The sequence below is a fragment of the Castanea sativa genome, chromosome 12 (genome assembly GCF_040712315.1).
Source record: "Castanea sativa cultivar Marrone di Chiusa Pesio chromosome 12, ASM4071231v1".
In the NCBI taxonomy this organism is placed as follows: Eukaryota; Viridiplantae; Streptophyta; class Magnoliopsida; order Fagales; family Fagaceae; genus Castanea; species Castanea sativa.
The window spans coordinates 10,135,975-10,152,241 of record NC_134024.1 but is presented as its reverse complement, the minus strand read 5'-3'; the positions used below and the strand labels follow the sequence as shown (position 1 = coordinate 10,152,241).

General features: G+C 35.1%; 2 protein-coding genes across 2 annotated transcripts; both read right to left on the bottom strand.

The window, feature by feature from the left end:
• Nucleotides 1-2,181: 2,181 nt before the first annotated feature.
• LOC142619185 (putative membrane-associated kinase regulator 6) lies at nucleotides 2,182-3,686 on the bottom strand. The gene is made up of 2 exons (XM_075792262.1): nucleotides 2,841-3,686; nucleotides 2,182-2,730 (listed from the first exon to the last, which is right to left on the bottom strand). The coding sequence occupies exons 1-2, from the start codon at nucleotides 3,514-3,516 to the stop codon at nucleotides 2,723-2,725; spliced, it is 684 nt and encodes a 227-aa protein (XP_075648377.1). The 5' UTR covers nucleotides 3,517-3,686; the 3' UTR covers nucleotides 2,182-2,722.
• Nucleotides 3,687-8,191: 4,505 nt separating this feature from the next.
• Nucleotides 8,192-16,025, bottom strand: LOC142620878 (uncharacterized). The gene is made up of 4 exons (XM_075794176.1): nucleotides 15,659-16,025; nucleotides 13,835-13,987; nucleotides 12,986-13,051; nucleotides 8,192-8,974 (listed from the first exon to the last, which is right to left on the bottom strand). The coding sequence occupies exons 1-4, from the start codon at nucleotides 15,812-15,814 to the stop codon at nucleotides 8,306-8,308; spliced, it is 1,044 nt and encodes a 347-aa protein (XP_075650291.1). The 5' UTR covers nucleotides 15,815-16,025; the 3' UTR covers nucleotides 8,192-8,305.
• Between the last annotated feature and the right edge of the window lie 242 nt (nucleotides 16,026-16,267).

Genomic DNA, 16,267 nt, shown 5'->3' with positions numbered 1-16,267 from the left:
CCCCACAAGCTAATTGATGTAGCAACAAGAGAGAGAAATTTATGAAGGTACTTGGATGTTCTTCATTTGATAAGGAGTAGAAAATCCAACAAGGAAGACAAACGGAAGTAGAAAGAAACGGAAAAGCCGTGTTATCAAACTTTGGAATTTCTCCTAGCACATCTTGTCCATGTCTCCCTATTTTGCTTGTTGACATGTGACAAACTTCTTAGTCTTAGCCAGTTCTTTTCACATTTCCACTGGCTAAAATTGGGCCAGCTAAACTTGAATTAGGTGCCGTGAGAATTACTTGCAATGGAGTTTCAAGATTGGAAGATTAGGCATGTCTAGAGTGCAAGACCTATCACATACCGGACCCATTGGCGCAGGGGACCAGAACCTTTTAGCATGGTTCTTTTCTCTCTTTGATATCGAAAATTCAAAAGGGAATGATTCTCAATTAAAGTTCTGTTTAGTAAAAGATGTACATCCCACATCAGTTTTAGGAGCATTTAGCACAATCAGCCAGAGCCAGTAAACACCGAAACTAGCATTTTAAGTCAGCCAAAGAATTTTATACTATTGCAAGAAGGATACTGCACTTTTGTAAAGTTTCCCAAAATTATGAAAATAATTATGTGAACAATGCATAATGTGGCTGTACTTGTTGCTATCTTGTGTGGTGTAACAGCAATACCTAGATGATCTCCAACTTCACAATAATACCCAATCCAAGTATCAATGGCATTAAATTGGCCAATTTATGTGCTGGTATCACTGAAGTGTATAATTGAGCAGACATAAATATATGCCACAATAATGCTGTAGAGATATGGACACAGCTCGAGCACATTCATTACTCACAATGAAGCTAACATAAATGCTAGCTGTCCTTCCATAAAAAATTAAAGCTCTATATGGAATCAAAGATTTTCCCAATTCCAAGCAAAAAATATGTACCTCTTGCACCAATCCTTTGCCTCTATCACACGTTTCTTTAGTGCTACAATTTGAATATGAAATGCTAGAGCCTAGAAGAAAAGAAAGGAACCCGGTATAATTGTGGAGCCACATCAGGCATTATTAAGTAATCAATAAAGAATGTAAAGAATAAAAGGACTGGCAACCATTTCTAAACAACAGGGTAAGACCATTTGGTTGGGGAAAGGTTAAGATAGTGAATTAAAGTATTAGAAAAGGAGTCATCAAATTAATTGAACTAAGAATGACAAAAGTCAATGTACTTTGATTTTTGATTCTTGATCAGACTCAATTTATTTGATTAGCTAGATTAATTTATCCCATGTTATGTACAAACTTTTATAAAATGTGGATAATGTACCATATTATGTGAGTAATTAATTTTTTTTCTTTAATTTATTTTGGAAAAGCAGGTCAGCTGCCATGATGAAAGTGTATTTAATAATAGATGAATCCAAATTCTTGACCTTCTAACAAATAAAAATTTCCTCTTTTTCTGTTTTCTGCTGGAAACAAAATTAAACATGATAAAAAATCTAATGAGAGCACTGCAAATATCAGTTGTCATAGGTAATGGAATAACACTATAATACTATACTAATTTTCTAGCTTTTCTTTAGTCTTGTTAAATTGTGTAAGAGGGCATGTGAAAGATAATATTCTGCTTTGTTTGTTTAGAAAATGTCCTAACTTTTAGCACGTGCTGGAGAGAGAGTGAGAGATTCTATGGAGCCCTACATTGACATCAGGGTTTCCAAAAAGAAAAAATTTAAACAAAAAGTCTAACTTCTAAACTATGATTTTAAGCTGGTATTGCTCTATTAAGCCTTGGATTTACAATATACTAGAGTGGTGGATTATATATTCTTTAATAAAACTTTGGCATTGTTGCACTAAAAAAAAAACACTAACCTATATCAGCACTTCAATAACACCGATATAGGTCTCTAAACCGCTGGCATAGGTCCAGTTGGGCTATTGATCCAATGCTAAGATTACCTTAAGGACTTGAACCCCACTACGAGTTTACAAGGCAAACTTCCTTCACTCAGACCTTTCAAAATAAAATTAAATCCTATATGGAATCCCTCTCTCAAAAGCTTAGTAGGGTATATATTTTTGGATAAAGGGGGGCTAAGACTTAAGAGGGCCTATATAGATATAAACATTGTATTTTCGAACTGATTTCAAACTTTATAGCATTTGAATGCACAGATCATTATAAAGAAAAAATAGTAAGGCCTATCATATAAGCATAAAGTGTTTACATAGTCATGAACTCTGGTATACATGCTAAAAGAAAAGGAAATCATTCAAGCTTAACTTTCATCTCAACACTTTAGTGACTTTACTAGTGGTCCTTCAAATCAGTACTACTAGTTTCGTATCTATGTAGAAGTGAAAATAGACCTTGAATTATACAATCCTCTTTTTCATACATAAGATACAACTTCACAGGAATAAGCAAGGAAGATTCTTTGTGTTCCTCCCATAATGAAAAAGACAAACACAAAATTATAATATATCCTTTTTTGTTTTTCCTCTCTACTTTCCCAATGCCAGAAAATTCCATGGCCGACCATTCACACTACTTCTTCTCCCTTGTAGGACAAAAACTTTACATTATCATTCCCAGAAATATAGGACAAAGGGACAAATAACATGGCTGATGATCCTCTTGTCACCTCACATTTCCTCTGTTTCTAAATGTATCTTGAATTGCTCCATTCCTTTCTTTACTTTTCTTTGTAACAATCTCAATTCATTTTCCTGAAAATAACAAAATTTGGAAAGCTGTTTAGAACCCAAATTTTTTTGCAGAATGATGACAATAATACAATAGTAATAACCGATTAAGAAAGACATATATTAATATGTACCTATGGATCTTTTGCAATGGAGAACTGCCTCATAAATTGAACTCTCCGAGTCACAAGATTTGCGCCAATCATCATCAGCAGAGTAAGCTACACTAATTCTTGGAGATGTTTCGGATGAGTATACCCAGTTCTTCACCACCTTATGAACTCTTTTATCAACACTGTCAGCTTCAGAACTTGATTTGCTTCGTCTTAGTCTTTGAAGCAACGGCCTAAGAAAATCCATATACTTGTGAAATATGTGCTTTGATAATCTTTGACACCTTCTAATACTTGAAGAGCGACGAGGAATATCATTTGGGATTAGGACTTTAGGTGCATGGGAAGAGGATGGCAGCAGGGTTGGAGTATTGCAATCTGAGGCCTTATAATTATAAGCCTCCATCTTCAATGAATCAAAAAAGAGAGGCATAACATAGCCATTGGAAAAGAGCTCGTCTGCATGAACCAGAGCAAGAGAAGATTGTGAAATTGGAAGGTCAAACTTGAAATCCTGAGAATTCTTAAAGAATCTCTTGGAGGGTGGCATTCTTGGGTCCATCTCAATGAAGGAGGCTTCATCGGACGCATCAAGCGAGTACCTGAAGGAGTTGTCTAAGCTTTCCAATGATGGTCTTAGGTTCACTAGCCAACTGTATGAAAAGCTTTCAATTGAAAGAGGCTGTGAAGCTTCCATGGATTAAGGTATGTAGGGAATATGAGAAAGCAGAAGAAGACTAATATATACACTACAAAGGGAAATGCATACAAGGTGAGGTAGTGGCAAGCATAGGCCCTATATAGCACATATCTTCAATATGTACATATATGTATACCTTAATATCCTCTTTCCCAAAGAAATTGCTTGTGTGGTTGTCTGGCAAGAGACAACGAATTTTAATAATTGAAAAAGAGAAAAGAGAAAAGAAACAGAAATGTGAGCCCCAACAAGACCCATAATGTACTGTTGCATCACAAGTTTACCCCACTTTTTTTTTCAATCATTTCTTTTTTTCTTTGTAACTTCACAAAGAAGGTGGTTTCTCTTTTACAAACTTACATTATTCACTATCAACTAGAAGAAACTAACTAAAGAGAAACAGAATCAGATTCATGCAAGCTTTATTATTATTATTATTATTATTATTATTATTATTATTTAAAGTTCCAAGTCACCTATAGAAATTAAATAAAGAGACAATAAGCACAATTGAACCTCCATAAAAGGAAAGTAATTCTAAGAAATTTAATGTTTATTGGAAACAGGTTCATGCATGCTCCATTAATTACGCAACCTGCTCAAACAACTAGTATAAAGAGTTCGACCAAATTTAATAATGTTGAATGTTTCTCCATAGTCCTATATTATATACATTGTGGACAATGTTGATGATGCTTGCTTAGCTACCTCTGTTTTGTCATTATCTTTCGATGTTATAATTTTTGTGCTAAAAACTTTTGAGTGTGCATGACCAGTTTGAAAAGATGATTTCACCATTTTGATGCTCACATCCTAACTGCTTCAGCACAAGGCTCAACCTAAATGATAAAATATTTGATTGTACCATGATATTATAATCAAGTGGTGGTCTGGACTCTGGATAAAACAATATTACAATTGTTTAAAGGGAAAAGAAGAATGTTGCAAAGGTTTAAGTAGGTCATTCAGCAGCTTTAGAGCACAGTATGCTGCATTAAATTTTGTATGGTGTATTTTTTATCACTCTCCAACACAATCTGGAAAATAGGGTGACCTGGATCTGTTCTAGAAGAGCTGCATTCCGTCAAACTCACATAATTAAATAAGAAAAATGTAAGACACAAAAAAAGAGTCGGCATATGCAACAAGACCAGTTTTTTACCAATTAACCGTATATGGGGGGACAAGTTTTTAAAACTACAGAAAGCTGTTTTAACATTTACTCTAGTTAGTATTTTATGAGATGAATGGTGTGAGTTCTAACATATTTTTCCAAATTTTTGAAGCAGGAACATCATTATTTTCAGCACATCTGCACCTTACATGGACCATTAGCCAATAGGTTCCACCCTCAGGGGTAGTACGGCTCTTTGGGTTTCGGTACTTAAATTAAATAAGATAAAAGTGTATGTAATCACAGCCACACTCCCATAGACATATACAACAACAAAGTCTTAGTGCCAAAACTTTCAAGGTCAGTTATGAATCTATAACAAGCTGATTGGTGCTGACCACGTATATTATTCAGTCATTATGTCTTACATTTTTCCAACAATCTATAGTAATTTCTTGTTCAACAAAATCTCGTTATCTTTAATTCCACAGCACCATTATTCGATATACCACATTCAATTTGATACTGTCTTTTAATACATAAACCTCATGAAAAAGGTCATCCTTAATAGGGGGATGGAGATATATATGGTCCTAACTTTTTAATAATTTTTTGCATTAAGTGTCAGCTTTTTTCATCAAACCAAAAATTACGCTTGAAAATGTGACACTTTTACTTTTACAAAAAATAATGGAACCTAGAAAAGAAAAAGACAGATAGCTCACACTTGAAAAAAATAAAGTTTAAAAGGAAACGAACAGAAAAAGAAAAAGAAAGTGTGAGCATCGTATTTGCACCAACATTTGACAAGATTTATGAAAGGTAAATTCAGGAAACAATTCTTGAATTACTCCCTCCCATTGCAACATCAAAACAAATACATAAGAAGACACTAGACATAAATTCTATTTTTCAATACAAAAACAGATAAGATCAAATGACATCCATTGTCATCCGTAGATTTTTGTCCCTGAATCAGTTAAAAGATACATCTAAAATCAAAATGTGAAGGAAAAGAAAATGGAATTAAGAAAATATCACAAAGTTATTGGTAAGGAAATTTCTGGCTTTTCCATCCACTAACAGTTAGTGGTGTTCAATTCAAATGACCTCAATTTTAATTGTCATAGAAAGTTATATCCTTTTCATTCACAATTGAGCTAATTACAATTTACAAACAATTGACAAAAACAAATACAGCAGACAAGGGTCCCCCAGATTGTCTGCGAAAGAAATGAACATTGACCTATGTTTTGGGACAAAAGTCAGAAATAGAGAGTGACATGATACCAATTGGTCCCCCCTCATGTGGCCCTTCAAGACAATAAGCAGCTGTGAGAGAATCCAAACACTCATAAATGCAGTTTTAATATAAGAAAAGAATGAATGTTTTTTTCATTATGCAAAATTTGATTACAATTTGGAAGAACAAATCCATCAGTTATTAGTTGACTTACTATACTTCAGATACTGAAAAGCTTGAAACACGGAGAAAGAATCTTGATAGCTAACTCTGTTGCCAATAATGTGGATTTAAAACTTGCACAGAGCAGCCTATAACTTGTTACATGAATACAATTATATACCTGACTCTGTACACATGATTCACTGTATGCTGTGGATTGGTCTCAGTGATTGCCATAACCAACAGTGATCAAGACCACCATCTAGTCCATAGGAAAACATGTACTTATCTTTCCCAAAGACGAGTTCCACTTCAATTCACTATTTAGTCATTATTACCAAATCAGTAGCATACATAATAAACTCGTCTTTTTGAGAGATGCTAATAGTGTTTGCGCTCGTCTCTCAGACCAGTTTACAAAAGGCTGTTTCCTAAATATTTTATAAAAAAGTATTACTTTAGGAAATAATTTCTAAAAATGCATTATTTATTAAAAAAAAAAATAGCCCAATTATGAGTTCAAAATTAATTGGGAAAAAAAAAATTGATGCTATCATAATCTAAAAATATTTCCCATCCCAAATCAAAGTGCACTGCATTGAACTAAGGAGGACAAACAGTTGCAGGGCTCGCGACAGTTGTAATTGTCAAATGACCGCGGTTGTAGTGAATACGAATATGCCACGCATTACATAGCAGGTGGGCTCAAACCTATGCATTTGTCATGGATAAGGATCCTTTTCATTTCACTTTCAAATGAAGAGAATCCATTTGAAGGCTAGAATTTATTTGAGATAAATTACATTGTGTGTGAGAGAGAGAGAGAGAGAGAGAGAGTATTTCAAATCAAAATAAGCAAATAGCAGGATGTAGGCGTTGTACGCTAGGAACATGATCCTCTCCATTTTATTGGAAATGGAGAGCCCATTTCACATTTAAGATTTTATTTCTTGTATCAAACAGTTTACAAAAAGTACCATCTCATTTAAAATTCAAAATGGTAATAATTAATTTGAACCATGAAATTGATCATTTTCGAATGGAGAGAATACTGATACTACAAGTTAGCTAAGCGTTCCAATGCCAATTCTATAAAGGGGTGGAGGATATGACAACGGAGGCCAGAGTTCGTTGTGGCTGGCAAATTGTTTTTGATAAATGATACGCCTCAAATTGTAGAAGATCTTTTAAGCAAATTTTGGTGTCTAATTTAAGCGGGAACAGAGAAGAAATTTTTATTAAATGTTTGTGAATGGTAAGTTCAAGCCCGGTCCAGTGTCAACTTAGGTGATGCTTCAAGGTGTGGAAGTTGCAACGCTCGTTTAAAAAAAAAAAAAACCTATGAAATTGTGGCAAGAGATGGAACAGAATTGTTCCCTCTGTCCACCTGCATGCAAGCCAACACAAACATACCCAAAAATAAATAAATAAAATAAAAATACAATGAAACACAAAATTGGCAAACCCAAAATTAAAAGTACTAGTGAAAAATCAAGGGTCCGTTACGTGTGTTTAAATAACAATTTTCAAGTTTAAAAAGTTTTTTTGAAAATACATGTGGGTAAAAAAGTATAGAAATATGTGTAATATTATTTAAAAACTGAAATTTTTTGTTTAAAATTATGAACCAAACACCCCCAAAGGTTGCAAAGAAGGAAGTTGCTACACCTAGTGGGTTGCTTTGGCAAATTGAATCCTGGGATCATAAGACACAAATAAAAATAAAAAATAAAAAATAAAAGAAAAGAAAATAAAAGAAAGAAAGGTTACAAATCCACCAACCCATTTACTGAATTGGCATCAGAGAGCCCAGCCTTCCATGCCTCCATCCTCTCATCTGCTCCCTCACATTACAGACTCTGTATGGTTGTCTATCATTTACACATAGCCTCACCAATTTTTATCCACCACTCACGCACAGTCACATCACAATTGTAACAATGAAGTTGTAAAATAGTTTGTGGTCCTAAATTTTTTTCAATAAATTTTAACCAGGACTCTCAAAGTGAAATGGAGAGGATTCTTATCCATTTGTCACGCACGCACTACTCATGCTCATCAGCCAAGGGCCAACAGCAGCAACCATACAATAGTTGCCAGCAAGCAGTAAAATTTCAACAGCAAACCAGCAAACCGGAGAAGGAATACCAGGATTAAACCAAAGTGAATTTTTTTGGATATGTTTAAACCAACTTGATAATTGTACAAAGTGGGACAAGCAATGCTAATTAAAACTTGATTTGAGAAGAAGGGAGTACAGAACAAAATCATTTCATGAGATCTAAAAAAACAAAAGCATTCCACAAGCTATGCAACAACATCGATGGTAAAAGGTTCCTTGACCGGGCAAAGACAGCACCCATTACCACGCCAAGAAATATAAGTGGTAGCATCCTTTGCATATTGAAATGTGCCAAGGCAAAAGCTACTGAACTCACTAAAATTGAGCACCAAACGGGCATGTACTTGGTCAAGGAAGGAAGAAGGAATCCACGGAAAACAATCTCCTCCCAAATGGGGGCACAAACTGAAACTACTACTGCATAGAGGGCCATTGCCACTGGGTCTCGTGCCACTATTGATTGCTCAACACTAGAGACAGTGACAGGCGTAGAGGGAAGGATAGGCCACAAATTAAGGTTGACCTGTGAGAGTCGGTTGACAAGGGGAAACATGAGACAGCCCAAACCAACATCGAATTGCCACTTTCCTTCAAGGGTAAACTTGAACCAGTCGGATGGAAGGGGATGAAACCTTGTGAGGCAGCGATGCAGGAGTGCTATCCCAGCAAGACCTTCAGCAGCATCAGTCAAGAGACTGTACAAGGCTTGCCCTCTGTATGTCAAGGATTCCTTCCTAAATCCTGCTGTGTAGGCCAAAAATGGAACTACCCAAGATCCTACCAACCAGAATGAGGCAATCCAGAGAAGCATAACCTGCAGAACCCAAAAAACTTTTACTTTCCTATTCTTATTATTCCTTTCCACTCATATTCATCGTGACCAACAGCAAGATTTTTCATTTACTTCTCATGAAATTTAAATTTCAAAGTCAATAAGATAACATTATTAAACATGTTAAACCTTTATTCATACATAAAAATTGTGATTGATTATATGTAATCCAAACTTTAATAAAAACATAAAAGCTTCAAAGATTTTTCAAAGTTCTTCAATAAAATACCCCACTCCAACAGTAGTTTTTATTTCTTTATGAATTACTTTGGATATAAGACCTAACATTTCATAAATACTTCAAAACCTAAAAGGCAAATATAATCTATTCAATATCATCACTACTATCTTATGATTAATGCACTGCCACTATCTTTGCAATCTAAAAAGCCCGTATACAAAACTTCATCTGTTTCTGATTCACCTAATTATATAACTAGCTGCCACAACTATAATATTGATTCAAATTGGCCTGTTCATTTGGCATTCCCATTATTTAAAATTATGCACATATGGTTGCAATCTTTTAGCTTTTTGAAATTGGGATCTTACTACTAAATTTAGGAGAAAAAAAATGATAATAAATAAATAAGAGAGAAAAAAAAATAATAAATAAACCTATGAAAGTCGACTTTCTTGGCCACAACTGATGAAGCACCACAGCAACAACCAATAACAACATAAAAAATGCATCCCAAAACTAATTCTAATTCCCAAGCATTAATGTGGCACATGTCAGATGATGCCAACGGTACCTGGGAGCTTGAATAGGCTTTCTGGTAGATAATGACTTTTATTTTATTATGTTTTTGAGAATTTAATAGTTCTAGACAGATTACTGATTGTTCTATTTATTTTTTTAGCGATGTTTTAATTTCTGATAAATGGACATAGACTGTACTAATGGTCCATTGGATCTTATTTTAGTTTTATTTAGGGTTTCAAGAAGGTACAAGTTCTACAAGGTATAATGTTAGTCATCTATTTATATGAATGTAATACTTTCTATTCAATACAGAGAATAAGTTTTACTAAATTTCCAGAATTTGTGAATATTTGTTTGTATCTCTTTTCTTCCACGTCCTTAAATTTCCCCCAGCTTGAACCTTACAATCACTGTCGAGTCACCTTTAAAACCCTAGAATCCCAAAACTTCAAAACCCTAAACCATCCATCCATCGTATAGCACAAAATAACCCACAAACAGCCAAATTACTGTTCACGGGTGACTATTCACAGCCCTAGAACAGCAACCTAAACCCTTGGTTTTCCCCTTTGTTTCATCACAAATCCTACCATTCCTTTTCATCAATAGACACCCTATATTTCTACTGTTCTCCTGCAGATTTTCCTACCAGTCCTGAACCCTAATTCTTCACAGTCCTAGCTGCCCAAAACTTCCAAAGTAGATTTTGTTTTATTTCCCTCTGTCCCACATCAATGTCCAACAGAAATCCCTCTTGACTGTAATCTACAGACTATGTTCTTTTTTTTTTTCTTTTTTTTTGATAAGTAATCTACAGACTATGTTCTTATATAATGACTTCATAATTAGCCTTATACACTATGAATCCATCCCAATATTCTCTTCATATAATTACTCCGATGCCCCAGCTAAGTGGAATGTATCATCTGCCCCCAACTCCATCTTTACGGTGTGTTTGTTTGGAGATGAAATAGAATGGATGGAAAACTTTGAAAAGAAAATAGAAAGGAAAACTTTTTTGAGTGTGTTTGGTTGGATGAGGAGGAAGGAAAATAAATAGTGGGACCCAGGCGTTTTCTCCTCAGGCCCACCAAAAAGTTCTCTCTAAAATGGAGAGAAAACTGAAGGAAGAAAATAGAACGGCTTAATGGACAAAAATACCCATGTCCAATTCCTATCTTCTTCTTTTTTTCTTTTGTGCTGGACATGTTGCCTCCTTTTTTTTTTTCTTCTTTCCTTTGCATGTTGCTTTTTTTTTTTTTTTTCATTTTTCATTTTTTGATTTCCTAGGCTGGGGGTGGCACATTGCCTCTTTTTTTCCTTTTTTTTTTGGCCTGTGGGTGTGATAGTGTTTTGTTTCTCTTCTTTTTTTCTTTTTTTTGTTTAACTAGACATGATTTTTATTTTTTAATAAATTGGGTGATTGCTTTTTTTTTTTGTTGCTTGTCACTTTTTTGTTTTACTTGGACATCATTTTTTAATAAGAGTGTATGAGTAAATTTATATAAACTCACTTTTCCCATCTCTCCACTTTTCCACTCCCAACCAAACAAAAATGAGAGAAATTAAAATCTTTTCAATCCTCCCACTTTTCCATCCTTCCATCATTTTCTAACCTCTCACTTTTTCACCCTTCCAACCAAACGGACCCTTAACGCAATCAACACAACCTTTTTCATTGCAAAGCCAACACCACACTACGCACACACATCAAGTCTCCCGCCAAGGACTGTCAAATCCATCACTTTTTTTCCCATCCACCAAGTTTACACCACCATGCAAACACTCACCTTCTCAACACCACACTACCACCTCCCACACCACCATTTACCTCACCATCCTAGACACAGAAATCATGTTTCTCCCACTAATTAGTTTACATCCAAAATCCTCCATGAAGTTGATTAAGTTATGAACGTTCAAAGATTGTTAATTATAAATATCGCACCTAGGCTGCTCATGGGTTGAGTTGGATTGAGTTTGGTGTCAACCCGCCACTCGACCGGATTTATTCAGGACTGAGTTGCTTACACCTGCCACCGAACAATAAAATGGTTGGAACTGTTGGTCAATTTTCTGAGACTTAGCAGTTGGGTGCTGTTTAAAAATAAAAAATAAAAAAAAAACCCCTCAAATGACCCAAAGGTACCAAACCTAAACAGTGAATCTGCTGCTTTAGTTCAAGCCATTAACACTGACTCAGATTTGCAGGCTATAGCTCAGATTGGCGGCGACTGTCTTCAATCTTCTCTACAAAGGTAGCTCTAGTTCAAGCCATTGATGGCAGCTTGGATCTGTGGACTGTGGCTCCAATCAGTGAGAATTGGCTTTGACCAGGCTCAGATCCGAAGGTAGTGGCCGAAAGAGAGAAGAAAAAGAAACTGGAAGAAGAAGAAGAAGAAGAAACAAGGACTAAGGAGAAAGAGAAATAAAGGCTGCATGTATGGGTCTTGATGAGATCTCAGGTTTGGGTACTAGGGATGGGATATGCTCCAATTGATTTGATTGAGGGTTAAGACACTAGGAAACATAATATTCCATTTTTCGGAGGACTATCCTGATACCCACTCACTCGTTCTTTCAAAACCATCCCTTAATGCTCAGGTTGGATGGTTGAGGCGGTTGGATGAGCATCCCTTATTTGAGACTTTTTTTTGTTGTATAAAGCTTTACTCAATTCAGAAAATTGTGCTAGTAATATTGATCATATCTAAGAATTTCTTATTTGCAACTGTTTCTCAGCAAGAGCTCCAGCATGAAAACAGTTTTATTAGGACATATCTCCTCAATCTTTTTTTTTTTTTATAAGAGGACGTATCTCCTCAATCTTGGACATAACTAAAGTTGAATATAAATCTGAAATCTAAAACCATGATAAAAATATAGGGTTCAAAAAAAAATTTAATAGGTAAATAAGGGGGGAGGGGAAGGTGGGGTTTGAACCACAGACATGGGACACTAGGTTTACACTATCATATAGACAACTCATATTGTACACCCATGTCAAAAGAATGCCCTGTAGGTAGAGATTCGGCCCAAAAGGCAGACATACATATCATTCTCACCAAATGGAGAAGAAAAACGGAGAGACAAAGGGGAACATTGATGCAAAGATTATTTATGGTCATGTAGGAAACTTAAATCTATGCATAAGCAGTTGAGTGGATTATAGCTTCAATAAAATTGCAATTTGCAAATAAATTTATATGGTAAATAGTAACTAGAAAACTTAGAGCAAAAAGATGAATGCCACATAACATCAAAGTAATATAAACAGAATGCTTCACCTGTACTATGGTCTTTGCTGTCCATGGCACCGTCCAAGGATCTGCACCAAAAAGTGCATCTGTAACCTGAAATATTATCACAAAATAGATATCAATCCTGAAAATGTGCAAAACACTTGGTTATCATTCTTTAAAGAGGAAAACATTATACTAGTGAAAAACACTTTGTGCAACAACTCTTTAAACTGAAATTAACAAAAACTTCATCTAATTTTCAGTAGATTTTGTTTATGATAGTTATGGAGTTAAAAAAGATCAGGTCTATTTCAATACTATGGCTATGGCCTATAGGTCCATAATAATCATATAACAACCAATAGTAGATACCGTTTGGTTAGAGCATTTTAATGGAATGAGGTTCAAACTTCAGAAATCATCAACTAAAACATGTAAGGGTGAGTAAGCACCAGGCTTTACTAGTAACAAGGCATTAAGATTATGCTTATGCCTCTAGTCTTTAATGGATTTAGGGTTTAATTAGGAAGAAAATTATATACAGATGAATTCATTTACATCACAGTGACATGAAAACTGAACGATGATACCACAATCTTTTTTTAATGGACAAAATATAAAAATGAGATCAGAAATCATTTCGGGTATGTGCAAAAAAGTAGTGCATCCATAAAGACCATTTTGATGCATGGGGATAAAATAAAATATAAATAAATAATTTTAAAAAAAAAATTGAGAGAGATAGAAAGAGCATTCAAAATCAATCTCCCCTTAAAGGCATAAACTTCAATTAATCAGTCACAAAACCCAAAAAAAAAAACAAAAATGGAAAACAAATAATCCTCATCCAAAGACTGAAGATCATTGCACAAATGTTATAAAAGAAAATCCTACCTTTCTAAGTCTTGAAATCCAATCTTTCTTCACACCGTTTATTTGATTGAATCCAGGCTTCACCAATTCTTTTGATAATTTATCTTCTACAAACTCGGACTCAGGTATTGCAGATGAAGATTCTTCATCCCTAAGACACAAAAATCTCCATTTCTACAAAACAATAATGATTTAGCAATGAATAGCAGGGACCAAAAAAAAGAAAAAAAAAAAAGAAGACAAACTAATAATTCATCTTAGAATCAAATATAAGTAAATAAACAAGCACATGGGGGAAGTGTTAACTCAGAAGGGCGGCTGATTCAGAGAGTATGTCAGGATGTTAGGGGAAGAATAATGTAGTGTAAGCATATGACGGACAATCCAAAACAGGATTTCTGTGCAGCATATGGAAGATTCCTAACAGTGTGCTGCTTTGATATGTTGTTTATTTAGTTTTTGAAATTTATTAATTTGCTGGTTGTCCAGCTGTAGGATTGCTTAGTGGGAACTTGGTGTAGCTGAGACGCTTGTTTTTTGTTGGGAGTTTGTGGTTATGCACAGGAGTTGTACCTGTGTTTTGATTAAATCAAAATTTATCATTCATTAGGGGGAAAAAACCCTGATGAATCAATCATTTATACCAAATCTGATGCAACATAACCCGCAACTTGGCCACTGAGAATTTTAATGAAATGTAAGGAGAAGTAACATTTGAATTCTTAGGATATATAGAAAGCTCAACCCAACAAATGAAAATAATTGTGCCAGGTTCAGTTGTGGACATTTTTGTTCTATCATCCCAGCTTGCTAACAGAATGTTTGAATGGAGGTATGTATTCTGATCAAACAAAGCAAATTTAGAGCTTTTTATGTCTTCATATACGCATTTAAGAAATCCAAAATTCAGCTCAATAAACGGGGGTTTGTTCCCCTAAGTGATTTATGAGAAAGCAGACTGTACTTGTCAGTCAGACAGGATTCTTTCATTTGACTGGTAAAAATTGAGAGTTGTTGAAAGGGTCCAATCAGCACCTAGAAGGATGATGTCGATGAGGCATCTTCATAAGTGGGGTGGAAAAAGACTAATTTGAAGAGCCAATGGAAAAGAACAGAAATAAAGGAGGATTCCATAAGTGGAGGCTGAGATCAAGATATGGAAAGATGCCTCAATTGGTAGTGCTTTTGAAGCAAATCCACTTTCGAGGTTACAGGAAGTTACATAGGTATCACATACAGAAGGTACTGCACCTTGAAACAGAAAGTTCTACAACAGAGTCCTCAAAACTTTTGGGTCAAAGGCATTTATTCTCAGACAGCGGGTGCATGATGTGATTTTAAATAAATAAGAAACAAGGACAGTATCTACTGATGGAATTACCCAAAGAAATCAGACTCTCCAAATTTGCGAAAAAAGACTACCTACCAAGTACCCAACCACACTCTTCTTCTTTTTTATAATTGCTAGTGCAAACACCATTGTTCACATATTTCAGAAAGTTAGTAACTTTTGTAATTAGCTTCTTATGCCTCCAACTATTCATCACTTTAGCTTTAACAAAATTCAGTTCACCCATCCAATCAAACCAAAGCATATTCCATTTCTTTTCCCCCCCTCTGCTTTTCTCAACAACAAGAACTAGAATAGCTTTAATTTAATCCTCAAAACATTCCAATCCTATCATTTCTATTAACAAATTCCAAAACCCCACAAAACCCATTAAAAAAAAATCAAAACTTGCACCTAATTTCACTTCAAATTCCTCACTTTCTAGGCAAACAAACAGCCAATTTCAAATTCACTAAACAAATGGAAAGAGTTTAAGAGAGAGAGAGAGAGCTTACATTTGTTGGAGAGGTATAGGGTTTTGCAGTGAGAAGAGGAAGGGTTGGATTGAAAGAGAACTGGATGAGTCTAGGGTTAGGGTTCTTCAAAACCCTAACCCTAGAATTGGGAGGGGAGAGAGAGTGGAAACATGGGGTTGTTGTGGAGGTTGACATCGTGGCGGCGCCGGATTGGTCAGAATCCGGGGGTGTAGAGAGCTTAGATTATGCATCAGATATAGGATATTAACAAACCAAAAAAATCAAAAAATTTTAAGATGGATACTTGTCCTATCACTATGAGCTGGGAGGGTGAGTGAGTTAGTTGAGGCTTGCGGTGTTGGAAGTTTCAACGAACGCGGGCGGAGAGTGTGTCAGTGAACCCTGCGACGTCGTTTTGCATTTTGACAGAGAGAAATATACCAGAAAGTTCTTTGCTTTTACCGTTTCCGCCTAATAAAAATTTTAATCTAGAAACTCTTACTATTTTTAAGGGTAATTAACAGTTACACACTACACGCAGAGTCAGAAGTCAAAACACGTGAATATTGGGATTACAAAAAGAAAAATGATATTTGCACACTATTTTTAAACTATCTATATCTATATTTTTTATTTATCTATACTATT

Coding starts and splice junctions, on each gene's coding strand:
- LOC142619185 (XM_075792262.1), bottom strand. CDS start 3,516: ATGGAAGCTTCACAGCCTCTTTCAATTGAAAGCTTTTCATACAGTTGG.
- LOC142620878 (XM_075794176.1), bottom strand. CDS start 15,814: ATGTCAACCTCCACAACAACCCCATGTTTCCACTCTCTCTCCCCTCCC. Junction 13,052..13,834: donor GGATTTCAAGACTTAGAAAG/GTAGGATTTTCT, acceptor ATAATATTTCAG/GTTACAGATGCACTTTTTGG. Junction 8,975..12,985: donor CAGCAAAGACCATAGTACAG/GTGAAGCATTCT, acceptor TGGGTTCTGCAG/GTTATGCTTCTCTGGATTGC.